Source organism: Balaenoptera borealis (assembly GCF_965194805.1).
Source record: "Balaenoptera borealis genome assembly, chromosome: 4".
NCBI lineage: Eukaryota > Metazoa > Chordata > Mammalia > Artiodactyla > Balaenopteridae > Balaenoptera > Balaenoptera borealis.
In genome coordinates this window covers 122,023,452-122,036,500 of record NC_138861.1, presented here as the reverse complement: position 1 = coordinate 122,036,500, position 13,049 = coordinate 122,023,452, and the positions used below count along the sequence as shown (strand labels likewise).

The window sequence follows — 13,049 nt, the reverse complement described above, 5'->3', positions numbered from 1 at the left end:
AGGTGCTTTGTGCATGCAGCTGATGATAGAAGAGATGCAGACCTGGTAAGCTGAGAAAAGTCAGAGATATCTTTCCTGTATTTTCCCCACACTGTGTAATCTATGTTTACATAATTCATTTTTGTTTGAGAGGGGCAGTGACTCCCATCCTTTCTCCTTTTTCTCATTGGTTTAAAAAATCCTTAAGGTCTTTTTAATTAACTAGAAAATTTAGCTCAATTGAATTTAAGATTGTATTATCATATTAACAGTGAAATGAATATAGTAATGCTAAAATAGAGCTAATGCTCATAAAATTTTTATTTTTGTTTCATTACAAAATATTAAAGCAAAAATTAATTCTTCACATTAGTAAATGTGTTGTTTGGTTTATCTTCTAAAATAAAGAATTAATCTCTCTGTGGAAGAAAACATTGGAATGTAGTTTCTATATCTTGTTAATATAGTTAGTCATTTGTTTTGGGGGAGGTTGTTCTTCACCAAGTTAGCATGATTATTAAGGAATATTTGGATTGTTCTATTTTGTTAGGACAGAATAAGTAGATTGATGGTTATGACTGGTTTTATAATTTATTATATAACTTATTATATGTGATTTAATATACTACTTAAAAATTTTTAATGTACACTTTATGTAAAATATACACATATTACAGGTATAAGTAATTCAATTAAAATTATTGTCTCTAATGTGACAATTCATATTATTATACAAGAAAATGATTTAAATAATTCTGTATATATTATATAAATATTTGTGTATGTATGTATATGTTTATATATAAATATATATTGGAACAGTCACAGGTCAAAGACAAATATCATGAATATAAATTATAATTTTACACATGCATAGCTGTATGATGAAGGTAAAATACAAATTTTACTTATATATTATATATTACTTAAATATTATTTAATAATAATGTAGAGATATAACCATAGAAATATGCCAATAGCATTTGCAAATTACTTCAGAAATTACAAATATGTCTTTACAATTATAAATATGTTAGTTATACAAATGGATAAAATCTTTTTAGCCACATTACCTCTGTTGTCAATATTTTAAATCAAACTGTTAAATACCCGCTGGTTTTAACGAATTTGTATGCATGTTCAAACTTTTTCTACTCTGTATGCTCTTAAAGAAATAGTTACTCTCTCGTAGGAAATGCATCCATCAAACACTACCTGCAACCCATGCTAGAATATGTTTTATTTGAGATATGTCTGTTCATTTATGCTTCCTCTCTGTTCTCTCCTGTATTTATTTCTGGATATATATTCATTTAAAATCTACTTTTATTTTCTTACTTTTTATTCTGGAAAGTTGTCCTCTCTCTCCAATCTCCTTATAGGAGGGTGTGAATAGGAAGGTGTTGTCCTGAAATGACAGCTTAGCAGTCCTGAGCATGTCGTGGGGAGCTAATGGTCCAGACTGACCTGACATGTACAGTGTTTCCCTATCTCCCATTTCCATTCTCACACTACCAGTTAATCTGGCACATTCAGGGTTGTTTGATCAGCTGGATAAAATGATCTTGATACTTAGCAGTCTGAGTATCCTTTGGGTGGCTCTTAACTGTCTCTGAGAACATTGTGCATGTGCCAGATCGTAGTGAATGTTCCCAAGATACATTTCTAATCAAAATATAATACAAATGTTTGGATGGCTGTTACAGGATAACAAAAGATTGCATTGCTGGCTTGGCTTCATTCAGTTTTCTTTTTTTTTTTTCTTCAATGCAGCCTCTAATCTCATAAAATAACTGTCTGCGATTGACTATCTATGTCTTTGCTATTTAACTACACAGAAGGTCGTTGCAAACGTGCAAATTTCTCACGGTCTGTGTATTTTGTAAGAAGAGAAATCTCTGATTTATTCTCTTGTATTTTTAGTAAGGAAGGTCAGATCGGTTGTATTTAGCAGAGGAGTATGCAGAACTTTGGAATACTTACCTGTAGAGTTTGAACCTTGAAGGGACTGATAATTTCTGAGCATTGCCAAAAGCCATGGGGTGAAACATGTGATTAAAGAAATACGTATTGTTAAGGAAATGTGTCCTAAAAGCAGAGGTGTTTTAAAATGCATTTTGACATTGCTGATACATTTTTTTTTTTTTGAATAGTCAGTAGTTCAGAGCCCTGAGCATTAAAGGGCATCAGATTTAACCAGATCTCTAGGATGTGGGTGAAAGAGATGCAGAATCACAAAATTTATGAGTTTGCCTGGGGCTCTAAATATATCAAATCATCCTCACTTCTCAAACGGTCTGGATTGCTTTAACTTCTTGTCCTAGGTCTTTCTGTGTTACAGCAGGCCAACGTGAGGGCCAGTAACCCAGCATCCATGGCCAGTTTCTTTGTTTAGAGCCCCATCTGGTTATAAAACCTATCTTATTCCTTGGAGATAGACCAGAACCATGGATCCAATTTACATGGGTTAGGTGGCACAAGTGCCTCTTCAGTTGCATAGTCTCCATAAGCTGCAACCGATTGATTGCGTAGTTTATTTACTTTGCAATGACCTAGTAACAGCAGCACATGGCCTCTTGACCACATGGTTTGATTACCATCATGGCCTTCCAACAGGGCTCCCGGCAGGGCTTCTGCAGTGCTCACAGCTTGTGTGGAATGCAGGAGCACAGCCTCTTAGTCGTATGGGTAACCAAGATGGGATTTTGTGTCTCTCCTCCCCAATTTGGTTTGGGCTGCTTGTTTGGTGGATTGACTCTCAGTTGGCTTTGCAGATTTCTAATGAGGAGCAAACATTGTTTTGGAGTGGCACAGCTGAGGAGCAGGGGACTGGTGGAAGATGTTGTTTTTGGCAGAAATGGTGGCAGGATCAGGCATAACAGCTGGTAAGAGTGCACTTACTGTGGGGAAAAAAAAGGGTGTCTACTAACTGGAAAACTCAATTGTGTTGGTGAAGCTTCAGTCAACAGCTCTGATTTGAAAGTCATAGATTTTGCAAATTACTGAATTTGGAGTTATTGTTTCTAAGAATCTAAAAGAATCCTGTGCAGTAAACCATGATATTAGTATTTCCTTAGCATCTCTAGATGCTAGATTAGATTTGGGGGTTTTGTCATGTTATCATTAAGATAAACCATTTATGTATCCATCCATTTCTTATTTCACCAATGAGTATTTGTTAAGGACTTACTATTTGCCCTTCAGATGATAGGAAATTTAATTAAACGCAGCCCCTGTCCTTCAATACTTTGCAATCTTCCAAGTGAGGAAAAACATCTGTAAATAGCTGCAAAATGAGATGGCATATTAAGTATTATGGGAGTTCAGATGAGGGAAGGGAGTTTTTTCCATCTAGAAGGGTTAGAAAAAGCCTTAAGATAGAGATAACGTCTGAGTTTAGCTTTGAACGATGAGTAGAATTTAGAAACTCAGACACAGGAAAAATAACGTTTCAATTGAGAAAAGACAAAGGAAAAATACCAGATGTAAATAGTTGTTTACTTTTATTGAAATGTACAAGGTGAGCATTGGGAGATAAGATTCAGGAGGTAGATTAGAGATATATCTTGGTGAATCTTTTTTTTTTTCAGTATATAAATTCATATGTTTAATTATAAAGCCTTTGCAGTTTTGTTGTTGTTACTTTTTCCACCCTAGCTCTCAGAAACCAGAATGTGAAAATAGTCTTATAAACCAGCATTTATCTAATTATTACATGACTTATTTCCAGAATCCTTCCATTCAGCAGTCATATATTAAGTTCCTCACACACTCAAGACATTGTTCCAAGTGCGAGTGAGACACAAGTGGAAGACACAGGCCTGGCGGATGATAATTACAGTTAGATGATCAAAGAAGTGGAACTACTCCTTGGTACTCCTTGGGGACTCTGATCTTGACCTTGATTCTATTTCTTGAACACACTCCATGTTTTCTGTTTGTTTGTTTTGTATTGTTTTGTTTTTTACTTCAGTGTCTTTGCTCCTTTTATCCTGCCTATAGGACTAAAGCCTAGTTGAAAAAAAAAATCTAGGTTTTATTTTAAGCAACGAGAAGTTGTAAAACTTTTTTAAACAGAGAGATTTAGGGGGTTGATCTTTGTAGAAAACTGTAGCTATTTATTAATCTTGGTATATATGCTGCTTATTACTGAATATGTTTTTATTTTGCCTTTACATATTTAGGCTTATAAGAAAACTTTAAAAAAATTTTGTCACTACGAAAAAGGAATTTAAGATAACATGGACAAAAATGATAATGAAATTTACATTTTTTGTGCATTTATACAAAACTTTTCCTAAGCAAATAAATATTACAGGGAAGACATGGTGAGGTAGACAGACAGCTAATATGGAAATGAGAACATATGTTCTAGTATAATTTCTGCTGCTCAACATAGGACTTTAGTTCCCTTGTTTGTAAAATGATGGTGATGATATATATATACAGATATACACACACACATCTTTTGAAGTTTTTTTGAGTTTAAGATTTCAGGGAAATGTTTAAGCTTTGTAAGAGAAGGTACTGTCTTTAATCATTTTCAAGTACTTCAGAAAAAACAATTATTCATATATTAAGGATCTGTCGTTTAGAAATCATTTTTATCTCTTCATTTGTCACAGTGTACAGGAATCAGCCACGTAATACTTTGGTAATCCATATCCAGTTAACAGTTTTTCAGAGTAAATAATTGCATTTGTCTAAAGAATTTACTGTAATTCACAATTGCTATTTTTCAGGCAGGGCCTCGCCTCACTAGTTGATGTCATTGTCATGGTCTTCCTTTGAAAGTGAAGGCAACATTACTGATGCATAAAATCCTCGAAAAGTTGAGAAAAATGTCATAAAAGCACTCATTGTTTTTTAGGGAGTCAGAACTTTAGTCTTACATTTATTAGAAGAAGAGTGGGTCATGAAACTCCATGACACTCATCCTAGCATTCTACTTGGAAACATACGTATTTAAATGTGATTCAGAGAGGAAAATACGATCTGTTAAACTTTATTTTCTTTAGTAGCTCCCTTTGCCAGAGTACACTAGAGTCTTTCCTGTCCAATTCCTGCCCAATTGTGAAATTAACAAACTAGTTAGAACCAGTTTGCCGAATACTTTTTCCACTTTATTTTTCTACTTTGTTGATAAGTGCATGATGTGCATCCTTAAAAACACATTTTGTGCCGGTATTAGAGTACTCTAAAATGCAAAGAAGAATATTTAAACTATTTATATACAAAAGCCTGTGAGCTATTATAGTTTTTGTAGTGACTGAAACGTACCAGGAAAAAACAAAAATACGAGCTATAAATCTGCCTTGCTACATCTCATTTTCTGTTGTCTAGATCAGCCTTTAAGCATTTACCATTGGGTATATATGCAATTCAGTGACAATATCAGTAACTCTTTAAATTTAAAAATCATGGTAAAAATTTTTGCTATTTTGATTTAAAATAGCATTTCACTATTTGATTTTATACAACCACTCTTTATTTTCCCTAATATCTATAAGGGCACAAAAATATAAAAATTCACAATTTTGTAAATTAGAGTGGAAAATCAACTTAATGTGAACATTTAGAAGGAATCATTCCTAACTACAAGGTCCTTTTGGATTAGAGCAGCAGTTCTCAACTAGGGGAAATCTAGCTGCCCTTCCTCCCCTCCCACCAAGGGGATTTTGGCAATGTCTGGAGACATTATTGTCTGTCACAACTCAGGGAGTGGAAGAGGTGTGCTACTGGCATCTAGTGAGTAGAGGCTAGAGATGCTGCTGAATATCCTTTGGTGTACAGGAGGTCTTCAACAACAAAAAATTATGTGGTTCAGAATGTCAATAGTGCCAAGGCAGAGAAACCTTGGATTAGAGAAAAAACAGAAATAACTGGTCTTTCCATACACATAGCTTGTATTTCTGAAATTAGATAGAGACTCTTGGTCATCTCCCACTTAGATACCTAAATCAAGAATGCAAAATCTAAATCGAGGAGAAAGAAAGAAAATTACACTGAGAATTAATTATAGTAGGAACATGGAAGCCAGAAAAGAGGATTGATATCTTTACCATGGTGAGAGAAGATAACTGTCAATCTAGAATTCATTATATAGAAAATATCTCTTTAGACAGGACAAGAATGACTCAAAGATATTTTTGAATAAACAAAATTGAGAGTTTGTAACTGGCAGTATCCCATTAAAGAAAATATTTAATGATATATGTAATGCATCTTTAATGTTCCTAGATAATAGTCTGAAAAGCAAGAAGAAATAAAGGAAAAGAAAGGTGATAAAAATGTTAATGTAAATAAATTTTGATTTTTTTAACTAATAATAATATTAACTGTAGCTTAAAATTAACTAAATTACAAGGTAGTAGTGAATATACATAGTGAGGAGGTGTTTGACTGTTTACAAGAGGAGTAAACAAACTGATTAACTTTAAACCTGAATGAGTTAAATTCACATTTTAATGTCTATTGAAACTACTAAAAGAAGAATAATGGAGTATATAACTTCTGGAAAGCTTATGTAACCATAATTATTAGAAACAAGATAGATTTTTAGATTACATAAACATTTCTAGTGATAAGGAGGGTCAAAAATAATGATAAAACGGTCAATTTACCAGGGTGATATAAAAGTTTTAATCTCTTACGCAATGAAGAACAGTCTTAAAATAAATAAAGCAAAAATGACAGCACTACAAAGAAAAACATACAATTCCACAGTCATAGTGGAAGATTTTAAAAACAATCAAACCCAGATCAAGCAGACAAAAATATCAATAAGACTGTAGAAGCTTTAATCAACACAGTTAGCTTTAAGTAAGTCACATAGAAATTTTCCTTCAGTAACTGCAAAGCACATATTATTTTCAAATACATACTGTACTAAATTTTGAACACGTGATAGGCTATAAAGTAAGACTCAACAACATGGCAGTCATATTCTCTAAACACAAAGTAATTAAGTTAAAATTAAACAACAAAAAAACATAAACAAAGCCAAATAGAAACAAGCCATGTTTAGAAATTTAGAAACATACTTTAAAACAACTTATAGATGAAAGAATACTCATATTGGAAATGAAACATTTTTAGAATAGAATAGTAACAAAACCCCTATATTTCAAAACTTAACGGCACAGAGGTGAAATACTTAGAAAAAACATATATACCATGAATCCATAAAGCAGAAAGAGAGAACGCCTTAACTTTAATTTACTAAGGAACCATCTTAAGAACTTAGGAACAGAAAAACATCAGAATCACCTCAGCCGAAAAATTTAGGAGGAAAGAAATTATAAAGATGAAACAAATAAGTAAAACAAATTACTGAAAGCAAATATACAATGAAAAGTCTGAAAAAAGCAAATGTAGATGCTTGAAAAAACTACTAAAGTTGACAAACCTCTGGTAAGATTGATCAAGACATAAAGAATAAAGATGTAAATAATAGACTTTAGGAAAGGAAAAAGGAACACAACCACAGCTGAAGATGTAAAGAGTAAGAAGCCATGTAGTTTATATAGTAACAAATCCAGATTCCGTAGTCAGATTGAGTGTGTTTAAATCCAAGTTCCTCAATTTATTAATGTATGATCATAGTCAAGTTAATTAGTCTTTCTTTGCTTTATTTACACCATCTACAAAAATATGAAATAATAGGATCTGTCTCAATGGATGGTGTCAGGATTAAATAAGCCCCTGAGCATTTCGGGAGAAACAGAAATTATGGAAGAGTAGAGGATAAAAATCCTGAGTAAATGAAATAGCAGGAGGGAAAGCAAAGTTCCTGTGGGCACTAGCCCTTCCATTTGAGTATCAATTACTTTTTGTTACTGCATGGATTCATTACAAATAGAAGTTGAACTTTGTAAATTGGGGAGTTAAAACTTGTTGTATCTATTGTTCTTTTATTTATGAAACCCAGCAGAACCCTGTGGGGCCTTCCCAGGGACAGACACCACCACAACCCTCAATAGTGTCCCTGACCTGACCTGCCACTTGTTTATAGAAAAGTTTTAGCTTCCTAGGCCTTCCCCAATTTCCAAAAAGCAGATTCACCAGAGAAGTGAGAAAATGTAGAAACAAAGTAAAACACTCAAGCAAGGCAAAATAATAATAGTTCAGCCATAAAACAAAGTCAAGCGCTTTTAGTTCCTCCTCAAGGGCTAGAGATATTATGCTGAGTCATATACTTGAATTGTTTTGCAGATACTAAAATCCCCACCAGGTGGAAGAAGTTAACTGCATGCTGACCACCAACACACAGATCCCAGATGGGTTAGAACCAGAAGGTTGATGGTTGAGATTCCCAAGACATCACCCTGTTACCCTACCTCACCATCACCAATCAGAGAATTGTGCAGGAGCTGATCACACACCCTGTGACCCTCTCCCTCCCACTGTCTTTAAAATCCCTTCCCTAAACGCCATTGAGGAGTTTGGGTCTTTTGAACATGAGCTGCTCATTCTCTTTGCTTGGTCCTGCAATAGACACTGAACCTTCTTTCACCACAACCTGATGTCAGTAGATTGGCTTTGCTGAGCATCAGGCAGGCTGACCCAAATTTGGTTTGGTAATATTTATAGTTGCAGTCTTTTAAAAATTACACTGTTTCTTTATATTCTCTAAATGTTGATCTTCTAGCTGACAAAAGTTAGCTTCTTATTCAGTAACCTCCATGAAACTATCCCTGATGATAATTCTACAGGCTTAGGCAATCTCTCTCAGCTAATACACTACACATCCCATCAACTTATTAAAACTTCACAGTGATTTCATATGCTTTTCAGTTCACATCTTGGATTTCTGCATAAAAACCTCATACCCAAGATATTTTGGATGCCTCTTTCTATGACCCCTTCATTTCATTCATTTAATCAACCAATGTTTATTGATTCCTTAATATGTATCTAGGATAAAAGAAACACAAATAAGACTACTTCCTCACCTTCATGGAGTTTACAGCATAGCTGGGAAGACAAAGAATTAATCAGTGAAGAAGGTAAGAGTGTGATGAGTGAAAGCATAAAGCTCCTCAGGGATCTGTGGCAGCACAGTCTCCTAAACTAGAATGAGGAATCAGGGAAGACTTCTTCAGCTTGTAGAGCCTTTGATGGTGAGGGGATTTAAAGTTAGAACAGACTAATGAATTGGTTACAAGTGACAGAAACTTGAAACAAACCCTGGTTAAATAAGAAGGGGACTGTGTCAGCTCACATGAATGACAAATCCAAGGGTTCAACCAAATATAAATCAAGAATCCGTCCTTTTCCATACCTTTGTTTTCTTTTTCTTAGTTTTCTTTTTTTATTGGCTTAATTTGTCAGGCAAACTCTGTCTTATGGAGCAAGATGGACTCCAGAAGCCCAGCCTTCCATCCTACCTGATCACGACCCCCAGAGGTAAGATTATGTTTTCTTTCCAGTCCTCCTAGCAAAAGCCCTGAGCTTGCTGCTTGTTGGTTTAAATTGTATGAATATCTAGTTCTTACCCACTCACCAGAGGAAAGGAATATAAAGCTAGGAACACATGCTCATGCTTAGCATTTGGGTGGCACGTATGTGGAGGCCTGGATTAACCACATCTGAGCCACACGGATGAAGAGAGGGAGGCATTGTGTCCCAAAGGCAAATTGAAGTTTGTTTTCAGAGAGGAACAGATGCTGGGCAGGGGGAAAAAAAGCCAAAAACCCCCCACAAAATAAAAAGACAAAAAAACAAGCACAACAGATATCTACTGTGGAGGAAGGTGGAAAGAACATTCTACACAAAGAAATAAGTGTATGACAGTCATGGAAATATTGCATAACTGCGGGGGGCAGTAGTAGTTGAAAGTGTTTGGAGCCAAGCTTATGAAGTGGTGATGAGGTTAGGAGGATTGTTGGGTAGAAGTACTTGAAAAAGTTGCGTTTTGTGAACATTTCCTCCTTTCTCAGCGCCTGGGCATGCACGCTGGTACTCACTGTGAGCCGCCTAGCCTGGTAACATGGTCTGCAACCTCGTTTCTAGTTCAAGGGAAGGATTTGAAAGCTGCTTCAATTTTGCTGCCCTTCAGGAATGCCCAGATGGGCGCTAGTTTTTCTCATTTGTAATTTAAATCGTGAGAACAGAATTACCCTCCCTAACATGGATCTCAATATACAAAAAGTAGTAAGGAAAAGTATTTTAGTTATTTAAAAATAGTCTGCACATTTTTTTTTCTGTGTTTGGCTTTTGGAAAAACATTATGTGTTATTGTCTGAATCTGGTATTCGTTACCCTAGCATAACACATACCTATTCACAGATTTTAATGCTTTCATTATAATCAAACCTCTCTTAGTATTTTTCAGGTTTGGTCTTTGTTTGCTTTGTGAAACAGTCATGTCTGTACATTTCTGTCTTTGATCTTAAGAACCTTAAGAGGACAAGATAAATGTCTTTTTCAAAATGTTTTGTGTGTCTTTTTGTGAAAGCTAATAATTTTCTTGGCCATAATCTGTTCTCAGTAAATTTTGTTTGGATTGGGTTAAACTGAATTTTATCCTTCAAAAATTTTATGAAATAAATTGTCATTGCCAAGCCTGATGTAAGATCATTCCGACTCCCACAATAGTAATGATTGTATTTGTCTTTCCCTTTTTTTCTTATTGATATATAATTGTCTATTTACTTTCAAAATACAAGAAATTTGTGATCACCTAATATTGGACTTAAGAGAAAGATGACCACTGAAAATGTCAATAGATTGAAAATGAGAGAGAGAGGGAGAGAAGTGACAGAAAACACTTCTACAAATTTGCAGCCACAGGAGAAATTAGAAAATAAAACTATAGGAAAAAAACATAATACTGAATTTTAAAAAATGGAATTTTGAAAGCAGCATCCTACGTACTTATGACTCATATTCCGAAAGTTAAACTGATACATTTTCATTATAATGATGAACATGTAGTTAAACTAAGTAATTTGAAATTCAAGACTTGGCTCATTTAAATTCAGAATAGCTGAAGTTCTCATTGTAGCACCAAAACTTTGAAACCTGGAACCTACTGTTATATAATTTTATTTAAAATGCTAATCTGTGTCCTTGTTTTTAAAAATATGTACCATAGAGCCTCATTTTATATTGGACTTCTTTGTAAGGTAAAAAGTTATAATGCAAAAATTAATATGATCAAAATTATTCTTGAAAGTCCATTAAGTTGAAGGTAAAGAACAGTATATGTGGCCAAATATACATTTCTATTGAAGAGTAATTTACTATCTCTTCATAATGTCAAGCTATAAGTTTGAAGTGACTTCTAGGTATATTTAAGGTTCATATTATACAAACAGCCTTTTATTTAAGGTTTATGTTATATAAAAAACAAACAAACAAAAAACTTAAATGTACATCATGAGAAACCCACACTACAAGGACACAAGAGACAGGACAAATGTAACTGATTGAAGGAATGGCAAATTTATCTCTTTCATCTAAACTTTACCCTTGGATATAGGCTCATTTAGTAGAATGTCAGACCGAATAGCCTAGATTATTTAAAGTTTACCTTTTTTTTATATTTCTCTTTTTCCTAAAATCAGATAGTTACATTCATGTAAGTGCATACATAGTGAGAAACCATGTATATCATTTATACATATACCAGTAACAAATATCATTTAATTTTTTTTTTATGATCCAAAGTCATGGTTTTAAATAACCCGTGAATATTTGGACATACTCCTTGACCTTACCTGTCTTCTTTATCTACTCTCTCTCCTTGGTGACTTCACACAATTTTTCCTTCCCTATGTCATTTGGCTTTAACTTTCTTCTTCTAAGGGTCAGCAAAAAAGAATTGGGGAATCATTCTTGACTTTTTTCTCACATCACAGATCCAATGTTTCAAGAAATCCCAAGGGCCCAACCTTCCAAATGGATCCAGAATTCACCTACTTTTCACAGTCTCCACAGTTAATCAATCTGGTCCAAGCAATTTGTGTATTGTCTTTAATTAATTTATCTATTTATCTATCTATTTTTAAAAAAATTTTTTGCCTTCTGCTAACAGACAATTGACATTCAGTGCCACTAGTAATATACAGCTACTCTTTACCCTTTTTATTTCTTGCAACTGATACCACCAAGCTTATTAGAGTTGAATGTAACATAAGAGTAAATGGACTCTGAAGAGAAATGTGAAATTCTTATACATATAAAGAACATTTTTTATACAAAATAAATGTCACGGGGATAAAATGTACAGTTTTGGGAATAGTCAATTATAATGTCATATCTTTGTGTGGTGACAGATGGTAACTGGACTAATCGTGGTGATCATTGTGTAATGTATAGAGGTATCAAATCACTATGTTGTGCACCAGGAACTAACGTAGCATTGTAGGTCAGTTACACTTAAAAAACAAACAAACTCATAGAAAAAGAGATCATATTTGTGGTTACCAGAGGTGGGGAAGGGGAGGGAGAATTGGATGAAGATGATCAAAACGTACAAGTTGTTAGTTATAAATAAGTACTAGGGCTGTAATGTACAATATGATTAACATAATGAACACTGCTGTATGTTATATATGAAAATTGTTAAGAGAGTAAGACCTAAGAAAAACAATATTTTTTCTTCTTCTTTAGTTTTGTATCTATAAAAGATGATGGATACGGGACTTCCCTGGTGGTCCAGCGGTTAAGACTCCGCGCTCCCAATGCAGGGAGCCCCGGGTTCGATCCCTGGTCAGGGAACTAGATCCCGCATGCATGCCGCAACTAAAAACAAAAGATCCCGCATGCCAGAACTGAAAAAAAGATCCCACAGCCGCAGAGAAGATCCTGCATGCTGCAACTAAGACCCGGCACAGCCAAATAAATAAATAAATATTTTTTAAAAAGATGATGGATATTCACTAAATGTATTGTGATAATCATTTCATGATGTATGTAAGTTGAGTCATTATGTTGTACATTTTAAACTTACACAGTGCTGAATGTCAATTATATCTCAATAAAACTAGATGAAAAAATTTGTAAATGCATGGATTTGTGAATTTCTTTTGGATTCTTACTGGACATTTTTGCTTACATTCTGT

At 34.2% G+C, this 13,049-nt stretch overlaps 1 protein-coding gene across 1 annotated transcript in view; it reads left to right on the top strand.

Annotated features, from left to right (window-relative positions):
- Positions 1 to 13,049, top strand: part of LOC309627594 (uncharacterized protein) — a 694,978-nt gene that overhangs the window by 677,726 nt on the left and 4,203 nt on the right. Inside the window, exons 14-15 of the mRNA XM_082389733.1 lie at positions 8,900 to 8,987; positions 9,313 to 9,387. Coding sequence (XP_082245859.1) covers positions 8,900 to 8,987; positions 9,313 to 9,387 — 163 coding nt within the window. The remainder of the gene's footprint in view (positions 1 to 8,899; positions 8,988 to 9,312; positions 9,388 to 13,049) is intronic.